This window comes from Cotesia glomerata, linkage group LG7 (assembly GCF_020080835.1).
Source record: "Cotesia glomerata isolate CgM1 linkage group LG7, MPM_Cglom_v2.3, whole genome shotgun sequence".
In the NCBI taxonomy this organism is placed as follows: domain Eukaryota; kingdom Metazoa; phylum Arthropoda; class Insecta; order Hymenoptera; family Braconidae; genus Cotesia; species Cotesia glomerata.
In genome coordinates this window covers 26193072-26220397 of record NC_058164.1, presented here as the reverse complement: position 1 = coordinate 26220397, position 27326 = coordinate 26193072, and the positions used below count along the sequence as shown (strand labels likewise).

The following is a 27326-nucleotide window of genomic DNA, read 5'->3' as shown; positions in this document are numbered from 1 at the left end:
CTGGAAAATAAATATTTAATATTAAAAATTTAAAGACACTTGACAATTATTTTTGATTTTTGTTAAAAAAAAAAAAACTAGGTCAAGAAAAATATTAAAAAAAAATTGCATTTATAAATTTTAAAAATGAAATTTTTTAACTAAATTTTTCTTGCTATTATTTATTAGTTAAATATATTATAAAATTACCAGATGTCTTTCAATTTCAGTATCATAAAATTTTCTTAATAAAAACAATTTTTTAAAAATTCCACATGTAGAAAATTTAAAAAACAATAGATGCAATTTTTTAGCTTTCATTAAATTAATAAAAAATTGTTTAATGTCTGCTAATTTGACTACCATAAATTAATAGATTTTTTTATAGTGAAAAATTTACAGATTTAGAAATTTTTTTTCTACGAAATTATTTTTTAAATATAATTTTATTTAGCAAATAAATTAGTTTTGAAAAAATTCCATGTCATAGTTTTTTTTACAAAATTTATAGATAAAGAATTTTTTTTTTGATTATTGATAAAAATTTTCAGACTTTTATAAATTTAAACATAATTTGTTATTTGATGACTTTTTAATTAAATATATTATTACTTACGTTTGTTTTTAAACTTGGGAAAATTAATAAAAAAACTTTTTACTCACATTGCGTTTTACGTAAACTATATATAAATATAAATGTACTGTAGGTATTTCAAGATGGCGGAGTCACATGGCAATAAAAAGTAAACAATAATAATAACAAACAACCGGTTAAATTGTATCCGAACAAAAAAAACAGTTTCACTGTAAAAAAATCGCGCCAAGTCCACGTTCATAAAAAAAATTTTATTTCTTTACAAAAAAATATAAATAAATGAAAAATTTAAAAATTCAAGTAACCGATACGGTTGTATATGATTTTCGGAAATTAAAAAAAATTTTTTTGTAAATTTAAAAATTAAAAGAAACAATTTTGGAACGTATTTAGTGTGCGTGGTTACGAAATATTTCACTTTTTATGAAATTCCTAAAATCTATCTAGTGTTATGCTTCCATCTAGTGGATATTATTTTTATTTTATTTAAGGTTTTACTTACTGTAGTTCTTTTCTGCCCGGGAGTATTAAAATACTCGGTTTTAGTGCGGGAAAGGAAATTTAAATATATTTAAATGACATAAAACGTTTCTGAGGGTTTGTTTGTTGATCAATTAGAGATTATTTCGATTCTTTTATTTTAATAATATACTAAATCAAATATTAATATAGATATTTTGAAAATTTACAAAGTTAAGCTCTAGCATTTTATCGTTTCGAATTCCCGAGGAGAAGTGAGTTACAAAATGTCGGTCCAAAAATCTCCGACCTCACGTCTCCCTCCATACTTCACACTTACATACTTAAACTAATACAGTTGTGCTTGTCCTTAACGTTGCGCCTATACATACAATAATACTTATCCAAGATGTACACTAATACTTATTCATATAAATATATATATAGTATGCCAAACTGAGACTTATATAGTTTTAACTAAGGATTTTCTTATTACTCTAAGGTTCTTATATTTTTAGTTTTCATATCTTATTAATTAATTATTTACTAAGTCCTTGGTATTTCATTATAATTGTTTTGTCACTGTAATTATCACAATTACTAGCACTATCCTTATCATTATATTTCAATTATTGTTGTTAATTTTACATTTTAGTTTAAAATTAATATTATTCTTATTATTACAGTATCATTATTACATATAATATTTCAATACTATAATATTGTTGACATTATTGGACATTCGTAAGTTAATTATTTCCTATACTATTGCTATTTCATTATTGTTTTCGAACATCATTTATTAACGTTTCAAAGTGTTATTACGATAATAAAATGTACTATTGGTTAATGAATTTCTAAACGTTGCGGCTGTGGTCCCGTCTTGTGCATTCTGTATCGCATTTGCCCTGTTCTTCACCCTTCTTAGGCTCTTGGAACAGTGACACGGGGAAACCACAGAGAAAACCCATGTCGATACATATATTACAATGTGAATCTACTGTTGTAAATACATTAATTAATTAATATAAAATACAATTCTTAGATCAAAATATTAAAGTTATTAAAATTATAAAGGTTTGTTAGCTATTTATGTAACAGTCAATGTGACTGTTGGTTGAGTTTTACAATTTTCAGTTTTTCTATTTCTTTTATGTTTATATTTTACGACTTTCTAGAAAATATTCGAGTAAGATGTCTAAATAACCAAGAGAACCCTTGAAAACTTCAACACGTGTTTTCCTTTTATGTGTTTTCACAAAGGTCTAATTGTTAGACAACACATGTTGGTCTTATTCAAGTATATATGTTTTTTTTTTATTGTTTCTAAGAAGTTTTACCCGAGTCTATTTATTATCATTTGGTTCGGAAGAATGTTCAACTAAAATTTACGAGTTACAAAAATCTTCTTGTGAGATTTCAAACTAAAAATGGAAATATTTTATTCTATATATATATATATATATATTTTTTTTTATTAAATTATTTTGAATTCGCGCTTCGTTGATTGTAGCGTCACCTTTCGGATTCAGCTGATGGCATTACACTAGGGACGGCCTCTTTTACCCAGATTCCGATTACACAGATGGCGCTATTACCCAGATCCCTTTGACACATATTCACAGATTCGGTAGAATCTGGCGCCAAGTTCCGTTCAAATCCGTTGTAAACGGAGCGCCAGACTACCGACTATGTTTACTGTAAGCAGAACGGTTTTTTGAGGCTGCGAAATTTTATTTAATTCTACGGTACTTTTTTTACCCAATTTGTTTATCATAACAGTAATTCATAATTTATTTCACCGTATTAATTAATTATATTTACTTATAACAATTTATTTACTTGAAATTATTAAATTTTATCAGCACATACTATAGCTCGCTCACAAATTTCGATCCTGACTTTTTTTTGATGGAGAAAGGTCAGTGCCACAGACTAGATAAAATAAAAATGTGTAGTAATCCTCCTATAGATAAGCAACTACAGTTAAAAAAAGTAATTCACAGCTTACATTTACGGCCGCCAGGGTGCACTGGAATTACATCTACATAAACTGTAGCTTCAAGGGGATAGATTGCAGTAAAAAATGCAGTCAACACGAGATTTAAGTTGTTATCAATTGTAAATTTTCATTATAATTACAAAAATACTAAAATCCGAACAAAAACAGTTTCACTGTAAAAAGTCGCGCCAAGTCCACGTTCATAAGACTATTAGGAAAAAAATTTTTTTTCTTTACAAAACATACAAAATAAAAAATTAAAAATCCAAGTAACCGATATGATTGTTTATGATTTTCGGAAATTAAAAAATTTTATTGTAAATTTAAAAATAAAAAAAAAAATTTTAGAACGTACTTGGTGTGCGTCATTGTGTATTTCAATTTTTTTAAAGTCCTAGTAAATAGATTTTACGAATTTCATCAAAAGTAAAATATTTTGCAACCACGCACACTAAATACGTTCTAAAATTTTTTTTTTAATTTTTAAATTTACAATAAAATTTTTTTTAATTTCTGAAAATCATAAACAATCATATCGGTTACTTGGATTTTTTAATTTTTTTATTTTGTATGTTTTTGTAAAGAAAAAAAAAATTTTTTTTTTCCTAATAGTCTTATGAACGTGGACCTGGCGCGACTTTTTTACAGTGAAACTGTTTTTGTTCGGATCCCGATTACGCAGATTGTGATTAAACAGATTTTCTATTACACAGATTACTTATTACTCAGATAACCGATTAGACAGAAAATCTTTAACGCAGATCCCGATGACGCAGATAATTTAAATTTTTAAATGATAAATGCCATAATAAAGCCAAGCACTAAAAGTGCCTGAAATTTTTAAATTGCCGCCATCAAAACATGCCGGATGAGCATGTAATCTAGCTATTGGTTGAATTTAAGGTTCAAGGTGTGCACGGAGCGCTTTATTGAAGTATCTACAGTGTATATGTGTAAAATCCCGCGTTGGTTGAATTTTTTATTAGATACTTGATATAATGAATCAACAAATGAATCAACAAAATTACAGGTTAAAGATTAGAGCTATATAGGTAAGTAAACATATTTATTATTTATATTAAAAGTTCGAGTTTGAAGTTTAAATATAATTAGTTCAATTACCCCCAAGCGGGGATGAAACGGGGATGAATTTGACGCGTTTGCATAAATTAATCATTTAAGAATCAATGTTGTTTATTGACTAATTTATGGATCGATAATTAGAGAAGACATAATAAATTACCATTCCAAGAAAAAAAAAAATTAGACAAACGGTTGACCCTGAAGGCCATCCCTGCAACTTCCCGCCACTTACATACCTAGGCGCTTAAAATTGCACTAATAATTGCTCTTCGAGCTCAAAAAAACAGCTTATGTCTTATTTTGAGCTCTCCAAGCTCAAAGAGATAGTCTTTCTATACTTTTGACATAGGATTTAATTTCACATAACTTTACACTAATAGATTTGTTTATAGTTAAAAAGATTTGTTAATATTTAACAAATCATTTATTAGAAGCCATTTGTTAGGCCTTAACAAATATTTCTTAGTATTTAAAAAGATTTATTAATACTTAATAAATGAATATCAGATTTATTGAATACAAACAAATCATTTTGAATACTAAGAAATATTTATTTAACATTAAAAAATGGTCTCTAATAAATGATTTGTTAGCTATTAACAAATATTATTTAATACAAATAAATCCTTCTATCAGTGCAGTCAATTCGTTCAAGAGATATCATAAACGAAAGAAAACCGAAAAGTGTTTTCTGCACATAACTTCACATAATTTCACATAATTTCACATAATTTCACATAATTTCAGTCGATTCGTTCAAGAGAAATCATGAACGAAACAAAACTGAAAAGTGTTTCCTGCACATAATTTTACATAATTTCACATAATTTCAGCCAGTTCGTTTAAGAGATATCATGAACGAAAGAAAACCGAAAAGTGTATTCTGCACATAACCACATAATTTCACATAATTTCACATAATTTCACATAATTTCAGTCGATTCATTCAAGAGATAACTTCACATAATTTCACATAATTTCACATAATTTCAATCAATTCGTTCAAGTGTTTTTTCCACATAACTTCACATAACTTTACATAATTTTGTATAAGTTCACATAACATTTCTTTTCGGATCGTTTTTGATGAGATAGTATAATTTTTAGACTTTTGAGCTCGAAGAAGCATAGAAAAGCTATCTCTCCAAGCTCGGAGAGCTCAAAATAATACATAAATCGATCCAATTACTATACGAGGGATTTTCAAATCGAAAAAATTTACCCTGATTCGTTCTTATATTTGGTCCTATTTTAATTTTTACATATGTTCACTTATGTACATTTTCTTTATATATTTCAATATATCTTTTAATATATAATATATATTAATATATGTATAACTTTACTTTTTTTTAATAAATATTTGTATTATTTTTAATAGTTTTTAAATTTATCAATTACTATTGATTTTATATATTTCTCAATATATAAAGATTATAATCTATAAAATTTTTAATTCAAAGTAGGGGAGAAGGGGGTCAATTGAACCCAAAAATTTTCATCAATTTTTTATTATTCAAATTAAAACTAAATAATATTTTTTTTTTCTTGCAATGGTAATTTATTATGTCTTCTCTAATGATCGATCCATAAATTAGTCAATAAACAACATTGATTCTTAAATGATTAATTTATGCAAACGCGTCAAATTCATCCCCGATTCATCCCCGCTTGGGGGTAATTGAACTAATTATATTTAAACTTCAAACTCGAACTTTTAATATAAATAATAAATATGTTTACTTACCTATATAGCTCTAATCTTTAACCTGTAATTTTGTTGATTCATTTGTTGATTCATTATATCAAGTATCTAATAAAAAATTCAACCAACGCGGGATTTTACACATACTAGAATTCAAATTTGCGCGCGCAAGCGCGCGCCTCATATTTTTGGTCATGATATATTTATGTGTCGTTTATGTATATTATATTCACTTTTAACCAATCAGAATGAGAATAAATATTTTCAACCAATCACATCACGAATAAATTGGTTTCACATATATTTCATCTCAATTTTATTATGGGACTAGTATACGTTGCGCGCGCAAGCGCGCGTGTGATTGTTAGTATGATATTATCTATATTTTCATGATTATGATATATTTGACCATATTTGACCAATCACGTTACGAATAGTTTGCTTACATGATATATTTTCATATTTTTCATCTAAATTATAAGAGTGGACTAGAATTTAATTTGCGCGCGCAAGCGCGCGCCTCATATTTATTGTCATGATATATTTATGTGTAGTTTATGTATATTATATTCACTTTCAACCAATCAGAATGAGAATAAATATTTTCAACCAATCACATCACGAATAGAGTGGTTTCACATACATTTCATTCTCAATTTTATTATGGGACTAGAATTCAAATTTGCGCGCGCAAGCGCGCGCTTCATATTTATGGTCATGATATATTTATGTGTAGTTTATGTATATTATATTCACTTTCAACCAATCAGAATGAGAATAAATATTTTCAATCAATCACAACACGAATAAATTGGTTTCACATATATTTCATCTCAATTTTATTATGGGATATACTGTAGATACTTCAATAAAGCGCTCCGTGCACACCTTTAACCTTAAATTCAACCAATAGCTAGATTACATGCTCATCCGGCATGTTTTGATGGCGGCAATTTAAAAATTTCAGGCACTTTTAGTGCTTGGCTTTATTATGGCATTTATCATTTAAAAATTTAAATTATCTGCGTCATCGGGATCTGCGTTAAAGATTTTCTGTGTAATCGGTTATCTGAGTAATAAGTAATCTGTGTAATAGAAAATCTGTTTAATCACAATCTGCGTAATCGGGATTTATGTGTCAAAGGGATCTGGGTAATAGCGCCATCTGTGTAATCGGAATCTGGGTAAAAGAGGCCGTCCCTTAAATTCTAGTTTAATAAATAGGTGATCAGTAAATTCGTGATCTAATAAACTTTATTATAAACGAACACTTAGTTTAAACAATTAAATTTAAATAAATAAACTTTTAGTGAGCTACAGCTGTAGCGCGTAATGTCGGTTGGTAATTAGAATAATAATAATAATTTGTAGGCGGGAAGGTCTGTAGTTTTCTCTCTCGTCGTTGGTGGTGTTGAGGTATATTTAGTTCAGTGTAAGGCCGCTGTGGCGTGAGAGAGGCGACCGGAGGGTGACGTCCTAAAAGCCTACACGCAAAGTAGACCTTATGAAAAATAGGTGTTACTGTAAATACCCCCTATTGCAATGATCCGAAATTTGAAAGCAACAACAGTGGAAACGACACACATTACATACAGGTTCTAGTAAAATGATACGACATGACAAATTGCCCCATTGAGATTGAGACGAAATTATAACTAGAGTAGCGTACCAACCCACAATTCTTCAGACATTAGCGTGCGTCGATAATGCAGAGATACAAAGATAATTCAAAAACGTTTGAAGACTGAAAATTCAACGCATACATCCGGTTTTAAATAATTTTATTAATTAATAAATATTATTTTTTAATTAATATAATTACTTAAGTACTAATAAATAAATTTTCGAAGTAAAAAAAAAACTGTGTCAATTGATTCATGACTTTGAAATATTGTACTTAAATTCCCTGTCGTTTTTAATGATTAAACAAAGATTATTAATAAAAAAAAAAAATGTACACGACATAATATTATTCTGTATAAAAAAAAAATTTTTTACTGAAGTAATTCTTCGTCAGAAAAGAAAAAAAATCGATTATAAATTAATTAGAGCCGCTAATTTAAGTTTATAGTTTGCTAGGAAGAAGAAGTAGGTCTAAATAAGTCATAAATTCGTATTTTATTTAATTTTTTAATTTTATTATCAATATTAATTGTTTCTGATGTTTTATAATTTTAGTTACACATGCAACTCTGTTACCTTTCTTTCATTTTATCGACCAGATAGCATTTTTTATATCAAAAATGAAAATTTAAAGCTTTCCAACGCCAGGAATGACACGATTGAAGGAGCTTGATGTATATCATCATGTCAATTATATGATAATATATATGTATATATATATATATATATATAAATGATATATAAATGTATATATATATATACAGATAGACTTGACTTATATAAAATATTAAATATTTAAAAAAATGTACCATTTTTCAACGCGAAAAAGTTCAATCATATTTAATGATTTGTATTCGCAAAATTTTATTTACATAATAATAATATACAGACAAGGTAACAAGAATGACTTAATTGAAAAATATTTTGTCTAATTTGCCTACAAAATTTCACAAATTAATTAATGACGAATCGAGAATAATTTTTATTTTTTTTTTTAATTTTTAATTTTTTTCTTCACAGACGGTTTTAACATTTTTCGTCAATATGATCAACACCAGGTTTTTGAGGAGTTAGAAATTGATGACGTCCTTATCGTTTGAGAAATGAACACTCGATAAACTTTGCATCTCTTCTACTGCTTTATGTTAAAGTTTGGCATTAGTAACTTCTAGGCATTATTTAAAATATTATCATATAATTGACATGATATACATCAAGCTCCTTCAATCGTGTCATTCCTGGCGTTGGAAAGCTTTAAATTTTCATTTTTGATATAAAAAATGCTATCTGGTCGATAAAATGAAAGAAAGGTAACAGAGTTGCATGTGTAACTAAAATTATAAAACATCAGAAACAATTAATATTGATAATAAAATTAAAAAATTAAATAAAATACGAATTTATGACTTATTTAGACCTACTTCTTCTTCCTAGCAAACTATAAACTTAAATTAGCGGCTCTAATTAATTTATAATCGATTTTTTTTTCTTTTCTGACGAAGAATTACTTCAGTAAAAAATTTTTTTTTTATACAGAATAATATTATGTCGTGTACATTTTTTTTTTTTATTAATAATCTCTGTTTAATCATTAAAAACGACAGGGAATTTAAGTACAATATTTCAAAGTCATGAATCAATTGACACAGTTTTTTTTTTACTTCGAAAATTTATTTATTAGTACTTAAGTAATTACATTAATTAAAAAATAATATTTATTAATTAATAAAATTATTTAAAACCGGATGTATGCGTTGAATTTTCAGTCTTCAAAAGTTTTTGAATTATCTTTGTATCTCTGCATTATCGACGCACGCTAATGTCTGAAGAATTGTGGGTTGGTACGCTACTCTAGTTATAATTTCGTCTCAATCTCAATGGGGCAATTTGTCATGTCGTATCATTTTACTAGAACCTGTATGTAATGTGTGTCGTTTCCACTGTTGTTGCTTTCAAATTTCGGATCATTGCAATAGGGGGTATTTACAGTAACACCTATTTTTCATAAGGTCTACTTTGCGTGTAGGCTTTTAGGACGTCACCCCGACCGGACCGCCACAAACATTTTTTATCTAAAAAACACATGGCGAGCATGTCTTAAAAGTAAACAAAGATGAAGTACAGATTAACAAATTTAAAACTATCTAAAAAATTAAATCAACCTTTTATTAACAATGTTCGTCATGCGTCAGCAAGTCTTGGTCTCTGGGTGAGTAAAATGTTTTAAAATATAATAATGTAATTTAAGATTTATTTAATGTCATAAATTTTTTGCACTTGCATCATGTTACATGACAACTTTAGAATTTATAATTAAAATTAATATTAACAATCATAAGTTAATTTTGTATGAAAACTAATTTAGCAAATATATAATCATTTTAAAAATTTATTTAACAAATAAATTATAGCAAAAAACAATTTTAAAAAATGAAAAATTCAATTTTTTAAAAATGAATTTTTGGAAAAATATTTTTTTGTTAAAAACAATTAAAAAATTATAGATAAATTAAATTTCACAAAAATTTTTTTATTCTAAAATATAAGATCCAGTTATTGACACTTGCAATTTTATTTTAATTAAAAAAAAAAACAAATCAACTCTAATAAATTAACAAATATAATTTTTGAATTATAAATTTTAAAATAATTAGTTTTTTAAGAGCATTTAATTTTTTTTAATTAAAATAAAATTGCAAGTGTCAATAACTGGGTCTTTTACCATAATATACATTAAAAAAATTTGTAACACTAATAAGCCGACGTTTTTAATTTTTTGATTTTTTTTAATAATTAAATTAAAACAAAAAAACATTTTTTAAAAATTGCACTTACAGTTTTTAAAGTTTTTTCCAAATTAAATTTTTTTTTAATTTTTTTAAAATCATTTTCTCAATAAAAAAAATTCTAAAAATTTTTAAATGTCAGCTAACTTAATTTTCATTTTTTTTAATTATAATTAATTAAAAAAAATTTACAATTGTCAATATAATTTTAATAAATAAAATAAAAATTCCATGAAAATTAATGTAGCACTTATTTAATAATTTTAAAAATTTTATAACAAATAAATTATGACAAAAAAAAATTGACATTTAGAAAATAAAAAAAAAATGCAATTTTTTAAAAATAATTTTTTGGAATAAATCTTTTTGTTAAATAAAATTAAAAAATTTTCAAGTGACAGCTAACTTAGATGTCATAAAATTCCAGGAGTCTAACATGACAAAAAAAATTAAAAAATTGCGCTTACAATTTTTAAAGTTTTTACAAGTGAATTTTTTTTTATTTTTTTGTAATCATTTTTTCAATAAAAAAAAATTTTTTTAAATGTCGGCTAACTTAATTTTAATTTTTTTTGTCATAATTAATTAACTAAAAAAAAATTTACAATTTTAATAAATAAAAGGAAAATTCCAGGATTCAAACATGACAAATGAAATCCGTCACAAAATAGAAGCCCACTGGAAAGACAAAATCTTATCCGAAAAATCAGAACCCAGCACTGGAGAAAAATATTATGTCTTATCAATGTTTCCCTACCCGTCTGGCTGCTTGCACATGGGCCACGTGCGAGTGTACGCGATCTCCGACGCAGTATCTAGATTCCACCGTTTAAAAGGCCGGGACGTGATCCACCCGATGGGCTGGGACGCGTTTGGCCTCCCAGCAGAGAACGCGGCTCTAGAGCGAAAGATTGACCCGCAAGAGTGGACCGAGAGCAACATCTCCAACATGAAGGCCCAGCTGAAGACTCTGGGCTGCGACTTTGACTGGGACTGCGAGCTGGCGACCTGCCACCCGGAGTACTACCGCTGGACCCAGGAGTTGTTCCTCAAACTATTCGACCGGGGCTTGGCTTACCAGAAGCAGTCCTTTGTAAACTGGGACCCTGTTGACGAGACTGTGCTCGCTGATGAGCAGGTAGACCAGAGTGGAAACTCCTGGAGATCCGGAGCTAAGGTTCAGAAGAAGCTTCTAAAGCAGTGGTTCATTCGCACCACAGCCTTTGCCAAGTCTTTGATGAGCGGGCTTGATGATCCGATGCTTAAGGAGTGGCGGGATATTATCAAAATTCAAAAACACTGGATTGGAGAGTGCACTGGGACTTCCTTGGACTTTAAGCTGGTCACTGATCTACCTGGCGGCAAGCCTGAGAGTTTTAATGTCTGGACAGACCGGCCGGAGTTTATTGAGCACGCTAAATTTGTTGCAGTGTCTAAAGATAATTTTTTGGCGAAAGCTAAGATCAAAAATTTTGATGATCAAGATTTAGAAACTGTGTTTTTAGACGCTACTGTTGTTAATCCGTTTAATAAGCAGGAACTTCCGGTTTATTTTACGAAGAATTTTGAATTTTCGCAGCTTAGGGATAATCGATTAGGAATTCCAGGTAATTTATTATAATACTTTAAAAACTTTAATTTATATTATTGAGAGAGTAAGCGAAGTTTGCATGATAGGTATTAGGAAATGGTCTCTAGATACATAATTAAGGAATTAGCTTGTATCTTGAGAACTATTGACATTTTTAAGGATCTAAGCTCATCCTGATGTTACATTTATCGAGAGCTTTCATTCGAGTACCCACATCAATTTTTCATATATTTTATATATTTATATATTATATATATGTATATATGAAAAATATATGGAAAATTTATGTGGGTAGTCAAATGAAAGCTCTTGATGAGTGTAACGTCAAGATGAGCTTATATTTTTAAAAAGGTCAATAGTTAAAAAGATATAGTACATTTTAATAAATATCTTGTGAACTATTGAAATTTTTTAAGATATAAGCTCATATTAATGTTACACTCATCAAGACCTTTCATTTGAGTACCCACATCAATTTTTCATATATTTTATATATTTATATATATTATATATATGTATATATGACAAATATATGAAAAATTGATGTGGGTACTCAAATGAAAGCTCTTGATAAGTGTAACATCGGAATGAGATTATATCTTCAAAATTGTCAATATTGAAGAAAGTACAGTACAATTTAATAAATATCTTGTGAACTATTGATATTTTTAAAGATGTAAGCTCATCCCGATGTTACACTCATCAAGACCTTTCATTTGAGTACCCACATCAATTTTTCATATATTTTATATATTTATATATATTACATATATGTATATATGACAAATATATAAAAAATTGATGTGGGTACTCAAATGAAAGCTCTTGATGAGTGTAGCATCGAGATGAGCTTATATCTTTCAAATATATATTATATATATGTATATATGAAAAATATATCAAAAATGCATGTGGGTACTCAAATTAAAGCTCTTGATGAGTGTAACATCAAGATGAGCTTATATTTTTAAAAACGTCAATAGTTAAGAAATGACAGTGCAATTTAACAAAAGTCATTATTTAATAAAATTTTACCTTAAAAAAAAAATTCTGAAATTTGTACCAATATTTTAATTATATTATTTCTCCAGGTTGTTCCGAAGAAGATGCAGCATTTTGCGTCGACAACGGCATCGATTTTACTAAATTAGAAGAACTACCCCCCGAAGAGTTCCAACAAAAGCGTCAAAAATCAATGAAACAAGCTCGAGAATGGAAAATAGGAGGCTATGAGGTCAGTCCAACATTAAGAGACTGGTTGATCTCGCGACAAAGATACTGGGGCACGCCAATCCCAATAATCCACTGCAAATCCTGTGGAACTGTTCCAGTTCCACGAGATCAACTTCCAGTGACTTTACCAAAGAAACTGACCTCAGACAAGGGGATCCCCAATTTGCGGCAAGCTGTTGACTGGCTGAAGACTTCCTGTCCAAAATGCGGAGCTGAAGCGTTCAGAGAAGCCGATACTATGGACACTTTTGTTGATAGTTCTTGGTATTTTATGAGATACATTGATGTAAAAAATACCTCCGAGATGTTTTCAAAAGAAAAAGCTAAAAAGTTTTTGCCAGTGGACTTATACATCGGCGGAAAAGAACACGCAGCGCTGCATTTGTACTACGCGAGATTCGTTAATCATTTTTTGCACTCAGAAGGTCTGTTGCCGACGAGGGAGCCGTTCAAGCAGCTGCTGGTCCAGGGGATGGTCATGGGGAAGAGTTTCAGGGTTAAAGGCAGCGGAAAGTATCTCAAGAGCGATCAGGTTGAGAAGGTGGGCAAGAATTTTGTTGAAAAAGAAACAAAGTTACCTATTGTGGTTACTTGGGAGAAGATGTCCAAGTCTAAACACAATGGGGTTGATCCTATGGAGATGTTTAGGGAGTATGGCGCTGATACTACCAGGCTGATTATGCTCGCGGATGTTGCTCCTACTTCTAGTAGAAATTGGTCGGATGCAAGTAAATATTTTTATTTATCTATAAATTAGATTGCTTCGCAGCTTAATAATGCTCTCTCTCGATACATAATTATGAAATTACCTTGTATCTTGTGAAATATTGATATTTTTAAAGATATAAGCTCGTCCTGATGTTACTCTCATCGAGACCTTTTATTTGAGTACCCACATCAATTTTTCATATATTTTTCATAAATACATATAGATATATATATATATATATATATATATATAAATATACATATGTATATATAAAATATATGAAAAATTGATGTGGGTACTCAAATGAAAGGTCTTGATGAGTGTAACATCAAGATGAGCTTATATCATTAAAATCGTTAATAGGTAAGAAAGTACAGGACATTTTAACGAATATCTTGTGAACTTTTGACATTTTTAATGATATAAGCTCATCCCGATGTTACACTCATCAAAAGCTTTCATTTGAGTACCCACATCAATTTTTCATATATTTTATATATTTATATATATTATATATATTTATATATGAAAAATATATGAAAAACGCATGTGGGTACTTAAATTAAAGGTCTCGGTGAGTGTAACATCGAAATGAGCTTACATTTTTAAATATATCAATAATTAAGGAAGAACCTTGAATCTTGTAAACTATTGAAATTTTTAAAGATATAAGCTCATCTTGATGTTACACTCATTGAGACCTTTCATTTGAGTACCAACATCAATTTTTCATATATTTATATATTTTATATATATTATATATATGTATATATGAAAAATATATAAAAAATGCATGTGGGTACTCAAATAAAAGCTCTTGATAAGTATAACATCGGGATGAGCTTATATCGTTAAAAATGTCAATAATTTAGAAATGACCTTGTATCTTGTGAACTATTGAAATTTTTTAAGATATAAGCTCATCCTAAGGTTACACTTATCAAGAGCTTTCATTTGAGTACCCACATCAATTTTTCATATATTTCATATATTTATATATTTCATATATATGTATATATGAAAAATATATCAAAAATGCATGTGGGTACTTTAATGAAAGGTCTTGATGAGGGCAACATCAGGATGAGCTTATATCTTAAAAAATGTCAATAATTAAAAAATTACAGTGCAATTTAACAAAAGTCATTATTTAATAAAGCAAAATTTTATATTATTATATTTTATTTTTTATTGAATTTATTGGGGTCGAAAAAAAATAAATTTTTTTATTAATTATTTATTTAAAATAATTTTTTTTTTTATTTCTTAATTAAATTTATTATTAAAATTAATATTTTAAAATTTTATTAAAAATTAATTTTATCTCTCCTCAGCGTTCCAAGGAATTTTTAACTGGCAGCAGAGACTATGGCTAACGATTCGACAATTCTTAAAGCGTCGTGAGAATATATCGCTGGAAGAAGTCGCAAATACTCCAACGACAGAAGAATTTCTAAAAGACGACGCGTACCTCTGCAATAGCAGGAACTATTACGTAAAAGGCGTGACGTTTAACATTATAGGATCCCAGCAACTGAGTGTCGCTATTTCAAAGATGCAAGGACTGACCAACAGCATAAGGAAAGTCTCTCTCAACTGTCTGACTCACAGTCCAGAGTACGAAAAAACTCTGGGTACGCAAATAATAATGCTGGCGCCCATCGCTCCAAGGTTTGCTTCAGAATTGTGGAGCGGATTTTGCTCAGCTAAATATTTCTTAGCAGAAGATTTTTTTATGAAGGACAAAGATGTGCTTCAGCAAAAATGGCCGGTTGTTGATAGCGACTTTGAGCTGGATCTTGATGTTGTTGTAAGTTTTTATTTAAACTATTATTAAATAATTCAATAAATAATTTAATAACTAATTTATTAGATTATTTAATAATTAATTTAATAAAAAATTCATTAAATAATTTATTAAATTACTTAATAATAAATGAATTAAATAATTTAATAACTAATTTATTAAATTATTTAATAATTAATTTAATAAATTATTTAATAATTAATTTAATAAATTATTTAATAATTAATTTATTAAATTATTTAATAACTAATTTATTAAATTATTTAATAATTAATTTAATAAATTATTTAATAATTAATTTATTAAATTATTTAATAACTAATTTATTAAATTATTTAATAATTAATTTATTAAATTATTTGATAATTAATTTAATAAAAAATTTATTAAATAATTTAATAATTAATTTAATAAATTATTTAATAACTAATTTATTAAATTATTTAATAATTAATTTATTAAATTATTTGATAATTAATTTAATAAAAAATTTATTAAATAATTTAATAATTAATTTAATAAATAATTAATAATGTAAATTAATTAATTTCAGGTTAATGGAATGCAAGTAGATCTCTTGAAGATCAAAAAATCTATTTTAGACCAACTCTCAGCAGAAGCTGCTGCAGATTTAGCTCTTAAATCACCAGGAGCTCAGAGACACATTAAAAAGAGAGAAATTTTAGGGTTTAAGTATTACTATGAGCAAAATTGTGATGGAAAAGTTTCATTTAAAGTGGCTATTAAACCCGCTAGTGTTAAAGTTGAAAGTAGTTTGTAAATATTAAACTCTTGATAATTTTTATTTAAAAAATAAAATTATTTTTTAAAAATATAATTAAATTTGAAATTAAATTATTTAATTAATAAACTTAATTATCTAATTAAAATAAAGCAGTCACTACGTGACTGCCGTAACTTGTGAACTATGGATTAATAAAATTTTGCTTTATTAAATAACTTTTGTTAAATTGCACTGTACTTTCTTAACTATTGACAATTTTAAAGGTATAAGCTCATCCTGATGTTACATTAATTAAGAGCTTTCATTTGAATACCCACATGCATTTTTGATATATTTTTCATATATACATATATGTAATATACATATAAATATATAAAAGATATGAAAAATTGATGTGGGTACTCAAATGAAAGGTCTTGATGAGTGTAACATTGGAATGAGCTTATATCTTTAAAAATATCAATAGTTCATAGGATATTTGTTAAATTGCAATGTACTTTCTTAAATATTGACAATTTTTAAGATATAAGCTCATCCTGATGTTACACTCATCAAGAGCTTTCATTTGAGTACCCACATGCATTTTTGATATATTTTTCATATATACATATATATATAATATATATAAAAAATTGATGTGGGTACTCAAATAAAAGCTATTGACGAGTGTAACATCAAAATGAGCTTATATCTTTAAAAATGTCAATAGTTCTCAAGATACAAGGTCATTTCTTAATTATTGACATTTTTTAAGATATAAGCTTATCCTAATGTTACACTCATCAAGAGCTTTCATTTGAGTACCCACATTCATTTTTATATATTTTTCATATATACATATATCTATATATATAATATATATAAATATATGAAAAATTGATGTAGGTACTCAAATGAAAGGTCTCGATGAGTGTAACATTGAAATGAGCTTATATCTTTAAAAATGTCAATAGTTCACAAGATACAAGGTCATTTTCTAATTGTTGAAATTTTTTAAGATATAAGCTCATCCTGATGTTACACTCATCAAGAGCTTTCATTTGAGTACCCACATGCATTTTTGATATATTTTTCATATATACATATATATATAATATATATAAATATGAAAAATTGATGTGGGTACTTAAATGAAAGGTCTTGATGAGTGTAACATCAGAATGAGCTTATATCTTTAAAAATGTCAATAGTTCACAAGATACAAGGTCATTTCTTAATTATTGACATTTTTTAAGATATAAGCTTATCCTAATGTTACATTCATCAAGAGCTTTTATTTGAGTACCCACATGCATTTTTGATATATTTTTCATATATACTTATATATATAATATATATATATGAAAAATTGATGTGGGTACTCAAATGAAAGGTGTTGATAAATGTAACATCAGAATGAGCTTATATCTTTAAAAATGTCAATAGTTCACAAGATACAAGGTCATTTCTTAATTATTGACATTTTTTAAGATATAAGCTTATCCTAATGTTACATTCATCAAGAGCTTTCATTTGAGTACCCACATGCATTTTTGATATATACATATATATAATATATATAATATACATAAATATATAAAAAATTGATGTGGGTACTCAAATGAAAGGTCTTGATGAGTGTAACATCAAGATGAGCTTATATCTTTAAAAATGTCAATAGTCCACAAGATACAAGCTCATGTCTTAATTATGTGTCTAAAAAAAATTATCAGATATTTCTTTATTTTTAAGTATCATTTGTAAATATGTATAAAAAAATCTAATTTTTCAGCATTAAGTTTAATTTATTTTTAATTTCATAACAAAGTTTATTTTGAAATTCTGATTTTTTATCTTGATAAAAATACGCTAAAAATCTTAATTACAAAGATAAAATTTTATTTAATAATCATCAACCATACTTAATATTAAAATACTTAAAATTATTTCAAGATAAGCGATAATAAAATATTGATATATATTTTTATCACCTTTTTAATGTATATTAACATTAATTATTTTTAAATTTATTGGATCTTTGGAGCTTTGTATGACAGATTAGTTCCAGAAACTTCTTGGCTACAAAAAAAGAAATAATTAATATAATATAATACTTAAGAATTTATTAAAATATTTAAATCAGCAGACATTTAATATTTTTCAATTATTTTTATTACAAATTATAAAAAAAAAAATTTTTTTTTTATTTTCAAAATATGAAATTTTTTTATTAAAATTTTTTCAGAAAAATTGCACTTTTTTTTTAATTTTAAATATAAAATTTTTTTATTAATAATTTATAAATGTCTGTTATTAATTTTAGTATATTAAAAAAAAAAAATAATAATGTACCCAATATCGCTGTAAGCATCCATAAATCCATTGTGTCTTACTTTTCGGAGCATATTAATATATTCTATTGGAATTTCACGATCTAATGCTCCCTTTACAATAATTTTCCTAAAAAAAAAAATAAATAAATTTATTAATGAATTAATTTTTATAAAAAATCAATAAAATACTAAATATTAACTCACAATAAAAATTTTCAAATTTTTTTTTTATTGAAAAAATTATTACAAAAAAATTTTTAAAAAATTTCACTAGTAAAAAACTAGAAAAACTGTAAGTGAAATTAAAAAAAAATTTTTTTTTTTTAATTTAATTATTAAAAAAAAAAAATTGAATAATTAAAAACGTCGGCTAACTTTAGTATTATTAACTCACAAATAAATCTCAGAAGGTCTCCTGGGATTAGGAAGTTTCCTGAGCTTAACATAAGCATCAGGCACCTTGATCTGCTGATAAACTCGACAATTATACTTGGCACCGCTGTGAGTAACGATGTCAACTTGTAAGGCGTTGTAACCAGTCTCCTGCTGATCCAAGTTCTTAATATCAGCAACATCTAGCTCCCAAATAGCTCCCCAGACGTGGAAGCCGGGAGTTTCTACGATTGTAGCTGGAGCTCCGTTCCAAAGGTTTGACCAGCCGATAAAATCTAGCCGGTAATCCTGAAAATTGGTAATTAAAAAATGAAAATTAAGTTAGAAGATATTTGAAAATTTTTAGAATTTTTTTTATTAAAAAAATTATTGCAAAAAACTAAGAAAAAAAAATTTCATTTGTAAAAAACTGTAAATGCTATTTTTAGAAAATATTTTTTTACTTTTAGTATTATATTTGTTAAAAATATTTTTTTAACTTTAGTATTACAATTAAAAAATATCAGATGATTTTTTTAATTGAAATTTTTTATTTTAAAAATTAGCACTTGTAATTTGTAGCTTAGAAATTTTATAAATAAAATTTTTTCATAATTAAATTATGAAAATTTTTTAAAATTTACAGATTTATTTTTATTTAAATTTTTTATTTTTTATCAAATTTTTTATTGACATTAAATTTAGCAATCACTCAATTATTTTTTAATATTTTCCAACAAAATTATTTTTAAAAAATTCCATTTTTTATTTTTTTAAATTTCTACATGTCAATTATTTTTTTTTTCATAATTTATTTATTAAAAAAATTATTAAATTTATTTTCATAATTAATTATTAAAATTTTTAAAAATTGACTAATTTTTATTAAAATTTTTTATTTTTTGTCAAATTTTTTAATGAACTTAAATTTAGCAATTACTCAATTATTTTTAACAAATATTTTCCAACAAAATTATTTTTAAAAAATTGCATTTTTTAATTTTTTTTCTACTTTTTTTTTGCCATAATTTATTTGTTAAAAAAATTATTAAATATATTCCAAATTAATTATCATAATTTTTAAATAAAATTTACTGATATATTTTTGATAAAAAATTTTTTTAACAAATAAATTATAGCAAAAAAAAATTGATGTAAAAATTAAAAAAATTGCATTTTTTAATTTTTTTTCTACTTTTTCTTTGCCATAATTTATTTGTTAAAAAAATTCTTAAAATTATTAAATATATCCCAAATTAATTATCATAATTTTTAAATAAAATTTACTGATATATTTTTGATAAAAAATTTTTTTAACAGATAAATTATAGTAAAAAAAAATTGAGGTAGAAATTTAAAAAAATTGCATTTTTTAAAAAATAATTTAATTGTAAAAACTGTTATTTTTATTTAAAAAAAATAAAAAACTTACTTCTAATCGGCCAATACCGTACAACATAGCACTAGGGTTGTTTATTCTAATCCTTGATGTCAACAAATTACTTCCATACGCAAAATACAATACTTTGTTGCTCATTTTAAAAATAATTATTTTACAGGACTTATTTCAAAATTTATTGAACAAAAAACTAAAAAATAACCTAATTTTTTACACGCTTTATATTAGCTTCACTTGTATGTCAGTTTGTTTGTCAGTTTGTCAGTATGTCAGTATGTAACTCTCCGTGGGTAATCTGCGCGCCTGCGGCCTTCCTTGGTTCTGGTAGCCGTTTCTCAGGCTCGCTCTCCGAAATCGAACTCTGATTCCCCGTATTTATAATACTAGAATTCAAATTTGCGCGCGCAAGCGCGCGCCTCATATTTATGGTCATGATATATTTATGTGTAGTTTATGTATATTATATTCACTTTCAACCAATCAGAATGAGAATAAATATTTTCAACCAATCACATCACGAATAAATTGGTTTCACATACATTTCATCTCAATTTTATTATGGGACTAGAATTTGAATTTGCGCGCGCAAGCGCGCGCCTGACTATAGCGTTTGCATATATTTTCATGCTTATGATATATTCGACCAATCACGTTACGAATAGTTTGATGCCACATACATTTCATCTCAATTTTATATTAGGATTTTATATTAGGATCACTCAATTTTATTATGGGACTAGTATACGTTGCGCGCGCAAGCGCGCGTGTGAATTTAGTATGGAATTATCTATATTTTCATACTTATGATATATTTGACCAATCACGTTACGAATAGTTTGTCTTATTGTGTATATTTTCATATTTTTCATCTAAATTATAAGAGTGGATTTATAAATAATTATTTTTTTTTTATTACCTCCACTTGTATGTCAGTATGTCAGTATGTCAGTATGTAACTCTCCGTGGGTAATTTGCGCGCCTGAATATTTTTGATAATCAACAAATAATAGTTTAAAAAAACTAAAAAATCACGCTTTTATAAATAAACCAAACTAAAAAGTAAAAAATAAATAATAGTTTAAAAAAACTAAAAACACGCTTTTTATAGAAAACCAAACTAAAAAATAGAAAATAAATTTAAATTAAGAATAGTGTTAAAAATTTCAATAAATATAAATTAATAATAGTGTAAATAAAAAAAATGTATTTTATTTTAAAAAAAGCGTGGGGTGCTTTTTAAGATATTATCAAAATGATAATCACTCTACTCATATCTGTCAATAAAATATTTATAACTATTGACACCATGCACCTCACGCTTTTTTTAAAATAAAATACATTTTTTTTATTTACACTATTATTAATTTATATTTATTGAAATTTTTAACACTATTCTTAATTTAAATTTATTTTATATTTTTTAGTTTGGTTTTCTATAAAAAGCGTGTTTTTAGTTTTTTTAATTTTTTAACAAACACTTATTTTAAGTTATACTATTTTGCAAAAATAATATCTAAAGCTATTTTAGAATTTTAATAAAAAAAAAATTAAAAAATTAAACTCTATGATAATTTATTGCAATAATGAGCTAACAGAGAAAATAATGCGGAAAAAAAAACTAAGCCGACGCTCTATATACAATATTCTACAACTTACTAGTAAATTATCTAGCAGCTACCTAATCATGTACGAAATTCTTGACAAGATAATTATACTAATTATAATAATTTACTAAGTACATAGTTTAAAGTTTTGTGGGGTAAGGAAAAAAATTATTCAACGTATATATAATTAGAATGAATTATTTTTCAAGGTAGGCAACTGTAATTATGAATATTAAAGTTATTTTTAGTGATAGAATATTTTTTATTTATCAGAATAATTATTTTTAGTTTTAAAACAAAATTTTTAAGAATAAATTAAATTTTTTATAATATAATTTAATTAAAAAATTTTTAATTTTTTTCTACTAATTTTAAAGTATTAATTTAATTTATTTAATTTAATTAATTTAATTTATTAAATTTAATTAATTTTAATTTATAAAATTTAATTAATTTTAATTTATTAAATTTAATTAATTTTAATTTTATATTTTTTAATTTAAAATATTTTCCAATTGACAATCCATTTATTAAATCAATATAATTATTATAGAGCCAAATTCGATTGTTACAAATCACAGACATCCAATCTGAAAATAATTAAATTATTTAAAAAATTAAATAATAATTTTTTAAAATATAAAACTTACCCTTTAGGCATATGAGTACCTTCAGGATTAAATTTAATACTTTCTAAAAATTTAATATATTCTTCAGGTAATTTTTTTTCCTTCGCGCCTTTTATTATTACTTTCCTGTTCAAATAATTAAATTTATAATTATTATAAAAAAAAAAATTAGGAAAACGGTTGACCCGGCCCTCACGGTTTTGGAAATGCCGTAAAGATTCGGTATTTATACGATATAAATGCTGTATTTTTACCGTAATACTTCAGTTATTTTAGCCAGTTTTTTTGTCGAATTATTATGAAAAAATTACGAAATAAATTCAGAATATTTATGGCAATACAATAGAAAAGTTACGGTATATTTACAGCATTTAAACCGTAAATATACCGCATATTTACTGTATATCTGCGGCATTATTGCAGCAAAAAGCCGGAAAAGAAGATCCCTACTTTCTATTACCGGCAAAATACCAAAAATATGCTGCTTTACTACTATTATTCAATAGCTTGAAATTTTTTTTTATAATATTATAAATTATCGTGAATTATTTTTAAGAGGTTGATAAACTAATTTCTCGATTGTTATTATTATTATTAATTTTTTTTAGTCTAGACCGGGATTCGAACTCAGATCATTTAGTTACGCGCCGAAGGTTCTACCAGTTGAGCTATCAGAGACACTATCCATATCTAATTACTCAGTCACCTAATAAGACTCACCGAGTAATAAACACAGCCGTCCATCTTACGGTAGAAAGCATTATATCTTTAATCATATCAGTATAAATGCGACAAAATTATAGTATATTTTTGGTATTTTTACCGTAGAACTACCATTTTATTACTTTAAAATTATAGTTATATTATAGTTAATACATAGATTTTTTACGGTAAAAGTTCTAGAGTTTTACAGTAATTTTATAGTATTATTTCTGAACTTTGCAGCAAAAGTACGGTAGAAATGCTGCATAACTATAGTAAAAAAACTGGCCAAAATGACCACAGAAATACCGTATTATTTCAGAATTATAACGGTAAATTTACAGTAAACGCATTAATACCGAAAATTTACGGTATTTCAAAAACCGCGAGGGCCTGAAGGCCATCCCTGCAACTTCCCGCTAATTCCATATTTAGGCGCTTAAAATTGCACCAATGACGTTTTTGAGCTCTTCGAGCTTAAAAATACAATTTATGGGTTATTTTGAGCTCTCCGAGCTCAAAGAGATAGCTTTCCTATGCTTTTGAGCTCTTCGAGCTCAAAAGTCTGATAGAGATTTGATAAGACACTATTTTTTGAATTTTTAAACCGCAATAACTTTTGAATGAATAAATTGATTTTCACATGGTTGGCAGCATTCGACGCAGTTTTTTAAGCCTCACAAAGAAACTCAAATTTTAAATTGATCGCGCTAGGAATTTCAGAGTTATTCCGAAAAAAACACTTTTTTCGGTTTTCTTTCGTTCACGATATCTCTCGAACGAATCAACTGATTTTGACCGGACTGGTGGCGATTGACGTGGTTTTTTGAGGTTAACAGCTGATTAGTTTTTGGAATTGAACCTTCAAGCCGTTTAAAAGTTATTCCAAAAAAACCACATTTGAAAAAAATTTTTTTTTTCAGTTTTTTGAAGATTTCTCAAAATCTATTGATCTGAATCGGTCCAAATAGTTTTCAAAATCTAAGTTTGGTCAAGCCCTTTCGAATGGCACCAACCGCGATAAAATCGGTCAAGCCGTTCAAAAGTTATAAGCGGTTCACATACTTTCACACACACACACACACACACACACACACACACACACACACACACACACACACACACACACACACACATACATACATACAGACACCGTGACAACCTCGCAGGGATAGTCAGGGAAGCTTCCTGTGACCTTAAAACGTTGAGATCTGATGAAAACTCGATTTTTGCAAAACGGGGTGAAAACAATAACTTCCCGATTTTTGAAAATCTTCGATTTTCTTAGCGGGAAGTTAAAAATATTTGTAAAAGTTTTAATAATTTTTATAAAAAGAATTCTTTTACCAAATATTGCACGACTCATGATGCGAAGCATCAGAGAGTCCTTTACGATCGAAAAATTTTTTTCGCTTCATTTTGGCAACTATTTTTATTATTATAGTCTTGTTAGTTCACGGAATCAAGATATTTTGCATACTATTGTCGAGATAATTTAATGGAGATTAATTCCATATTTTTTAAAAATTGATTTAGTGCAATAGAAACGGAAAAAAACATCAAAATAGGTCAAAAAATTTTCCTGTCCGTCATGTATGAAACTCCGGAAACACCGTAACTTGTGAAAAAATCCATCATTTGAGTTAATTTTTTTTTTTTTTTTAATTCTTAGTGACCATTGTAGGTCACCGAATGCGAATGGCTAATTAATTCAGTGTCGTTTAATTACAATTAATAAAAAACGAAAACTACAAGACTGTATATCTATATATATCCACGTAAAATTAACATGGATGGTGATATATTTATATCTATAGATATTATGTACATTTATTCCACCAGGGGCGAATTTTGAACAACTTGTTTTTTTTTTTTTTTTTTTTTTTTTTTAATATTTCATAATTAAATGAGCATTATGAGTCGTGCACTTTTGGATTTTCCAAACATTTTTTTTAATAATTAAAAAAAATGTATTATAAAAGCTTACATGTAAGATACAGATGGTAAGCGATCATCCGGAAGCTGATCAAGCTCAACAATTTCTTCAGGATCTAAACTCTGCTTGTAAGTGCGACACTCAAAAATTTCCCCATCGGGTGTCGTGACATTAACATTAAAAGCTTTGTATTTTCCAGTATGAACACCTTCTTGGCGATCTAGGTTCGATATTTCGCTGGCGGGTAATTCCCAGATCACGCCCCAGACGTGAGAACCTGGAAGTTCAACTATTGTTCCCACAGAACCGCTCCATACTTTAGAATTTCCCACAAAGTCGATTCTATAGTCCTTAAAGTTGAGTAATTTAATAAAATGATAGTTTTTTGTGATAAAAACTAGTCTTAAAAATTCTTAGTAGCTTATCGAATCCGGCCCTTGCTTACCGAAGCATTGGAACCGGGTTCGAGCCCAGCGTACACCAAAATTAATATTTTCAATTTTTATTAGTTTAAAAAAAAATTATTCTTGCTTACAATTTTTTGTTGGAATCTTTTTGATAGTTTAATTTTTAAAATAATTTATTTTCTTACCTCTAAGCGCGCAATGTCAAAAAAAGTCGCGTTAGGATTAGCGATATGTAACCGAGATTCGAGCAAATTACTTCCATACGCAAAGTAAAGCAAAGTGCCAGCCATTGCGGTTAGATTCATACTAACAATATTATAAAATGCAGTATAAATATATAAATAAGAAGTTATCTTGAATAGAACGGTCACGATAGCTTGCAATCGACTGATTACTCAGTACCGCTGAAGAGAAGTAACTTACCAGTATTATAAATTGTAATAGAACAAACAACTTGTTTCCTTATGTAATCTTTTTCAATAATTATTATTATTATTGAAGTTTAATTAGAATAATTAAAATTAAGTAGAAGTAATTAGATAATGTAAATAGTAAGTATACTCAATTATAAGTTAGTGAATTTATTATCGGTTCATTTTTCGCATTTTACACTACTTTTTTTATTTTTTTTTAACCCTATAAAAAAAATTTTTTCAAAATTTTTTACTCAAAAAAAAAAGATTTTTTTTTTTTCAATTCATTTTATCAAGATGTTTTTTTTTTATTTTTGTTTTTAAATGTACTTTTTTGAAAAAAAAAAAAAAATAGTTTTAAATTTAAAAAATAAAACTATTTTATTATTATGAAAAATAATAAAATTAAAAAATTTTTTTGACTACTTATAGTAATTTTCATAGAGGGTAGAACTATAGTTTATACTGTGGAAAACTATTGCTGCAAATTACACAGTTTTTAGGTATATAGCGTAAACACCCTATAGGTTCATTTGGTAAACAAAAGAAGGTAAGTTTTATTTTTGACTTAACAATATACTCAAAAAACAAAAATATTAATTATATTTTCAATAATATATTAAACTCATAAAACTTAAATGTTTAATTAGGTATAGTTAAATTTGTAAATACAGATCTAACAAAAAATTTAAAACGGGCCAAGTCGAATATTAAATACAAGGGAGATAAACATATTTATCTTTTTCTATAAAAATTATTCAATATATCTTTCAGGTAAGTTTAATAAAAGTTTATTAAAATTTTTGAATCTAAATTAATATTAACGAATTAAATTTATTATTAGTGAAAAAATGGAGAGTTCATCAAATTCTTCTGTCTTGGATGAGAGTTTAATTTTGTACCAAGCCATAAAAGAAAGTAGGATCAGAGATATAAAATTTTTATTAAAATATCGAGCAAAAAAGTCACTATTTTAAGCGCGGAGGTCTAGTCAACACCGAAAGAAAGCACCAAAAAGAAAAAATTAGGAAAACGGTTGACCCTGAAGCCATCCCTGCAACTTCCCGCTAATTCCATACTTAGGCGCTTAAAATTGCACCAATGACGTTTTGAGCTCTTCGAGCTCAAAAATACAATTTATGGGTTATTTTGAGCTCTCCGAGCTCAAAGAGATTGCTTTCCTATCCTTTAAAGCTCTTCGAGCTCAAAAGTCTGATAGAGATTTGATAAGACAC

General features: G+C 26.6%; 3 protein-coding genes across 4 annotated transcripts; 1 reads left to right on the top strand and 2 right to left on the bottom strand.

Moving 5' to 3' along the window:
• Positions 1-9496: 9496 nt before the first annotated feature.
• Positions 9497-16410, top strand: LOC123269043 (probable leucine--tRNA ligase, mitochondrial). Its single transcript, XM_044734542.1, has 5 exons — positions 9497-9655; positions 10867-11839; positions 12915-13784; positions 15100-15575; positions 16126-16410. The coding sequence occupies exons 1-5, from the start codon at positions 9560-9562 to the stop codon at positions 16351-16353; spliced, it is 2643 nt and encodes an 880-aa protein (XP_044590477.1). The 5' UTR covers positions 9497-9559; the 3' UTR covers positions 16354-16410.
• A 1910-nt stretch (positions 16411-18320) lies between these two features.
• Positions 18321-21911, bottom strand: LOC123269339 (gamma-glutamylcyclotransferase-like). 2 transcript variants are annotated; one of them, XM_044734949.1, is made up of 5 exons: positions 21895-21911; positions 20434-20590; positions 19024-19310; positions 18649-18756; positions 18321-18375 (listed from the first exon to the last, which is right to left on the bottom strand). In XM_044734949.1, exons 2-5 carry the CDS (start codon positions 20536-20538, stop codon positions 18324-18326), a joined length of 552 nt encoding a protein of 183 aa, XP_044590884.1. In that variant the 5' UTR covers positions 20539-20590; positions 21895-21911; the 3' UTR covers positions 18321-18323. The 2 variants fall into 2 exon arrangements, with proteins under 2 accessions (XP_044590884.1, XP_044590885.1); XM_044734950.1 differs by lacking the exon at positions 21895-21911 and adding an exon at positions 21202-21217.
• Positions 21912-22493: 582 nt separating this feature from the next.
• Positions 22494-26088, bottom strand: LOC123269340 (gamma-glutamylcyclotransferase-like). Its single transcript, XM_044734951.1, has 4 exons — positions 25864-26088; positions 25323-25621; positions 22655-22759; positions 22494-22594 (listed from the first exon to the last, which is right to left on the bottom strand). Exons 1-4 carry the CDS (start codon positions 25981-25983, stop codon positions 22573-22575), a joined length of 546 nt encoding a protein of 181 aa, XP_044590886.1. The 5' UTR covers positions 25984-26088; the 3' UTR covers positions 22494-22572.
• Positions 26089-27326: the final 1238 nt, after the last annotated feature.

What these genes read in the sequence shown, in the direction of transcription:
- LOC123269043 (XM_044734542.1), top strand. Translation starts at nt 9,560, where the DNA reads ATGAAGTACAGATTAACAAATTTAAAACTATCTAAAAAATTAAATCAA. An exon ending in CAGCAAGTCTTGGTCTCTGG is followed by an intron (nt 9,656 to 10,866) that starts GTGAGTAAAATG and finishes GGAAAATTCCAG; the next exon opens with GATTCAAACATGACAAATGA. An exon ending in TAATCGATTAGGAATTCCAG is followed by an intron (nt 11,840 to 12,914) that starts GTAATTTATTAT and finishes TTATTTCTCCAG; the next exon opens with GTTGTTCCGAAGAAGATGCA.
- LOC123269339 (XM_044734949.1), bottom strand. Translation starts at nt 20,538, where the DNA reads ATGAGCAACAAAGTATTGTATTTTGCGTATGGAAGTAATTTGTTGACA. An exon ending in AGACCTTCTGAGATTTATTT is followed by an intron (nt 18,757 to 19,023) that starts GTGAGTTAATAA and finishes TTTTTTTTTTAG; the next exon opens with GAAAATTATTGTAAAGGGAG. An exon ending in GATGCTTACAGCGATATTGG is followed by an intron (nt 18,376 to 18,648) that starts GTACATTATTAT and finishes CTTTTTTTGTAG; the next exon opens with CCAAGAAGTTTCTGGAACTA.
- LOC123269340 (XM_044734951.1), bottom strand. Translation starts at nt 25,983, where the DNA reads ATGAATCTAACCGCAATGGCTGGCACTTTGCTTTACTTTGCGTATGGA. An exon ending in TTGACATTGCGCGCTTAGAG is followed by an intron (nt 25,622 to 25,863) that starts GTAAGAAAATAA and finishes CTCAACTTTAAG; the next exon opens with GACTATAGAATCGACTTTGT. An exon ending in TTACCATCTGTATCTTACAT is followed by an intron (nt 22,760 to 25,322) that starts GTAAGCTTTTAT and finishes TTATTTGAACAG; the next exon opens with GAAAGTAATAATAAAAGGCG.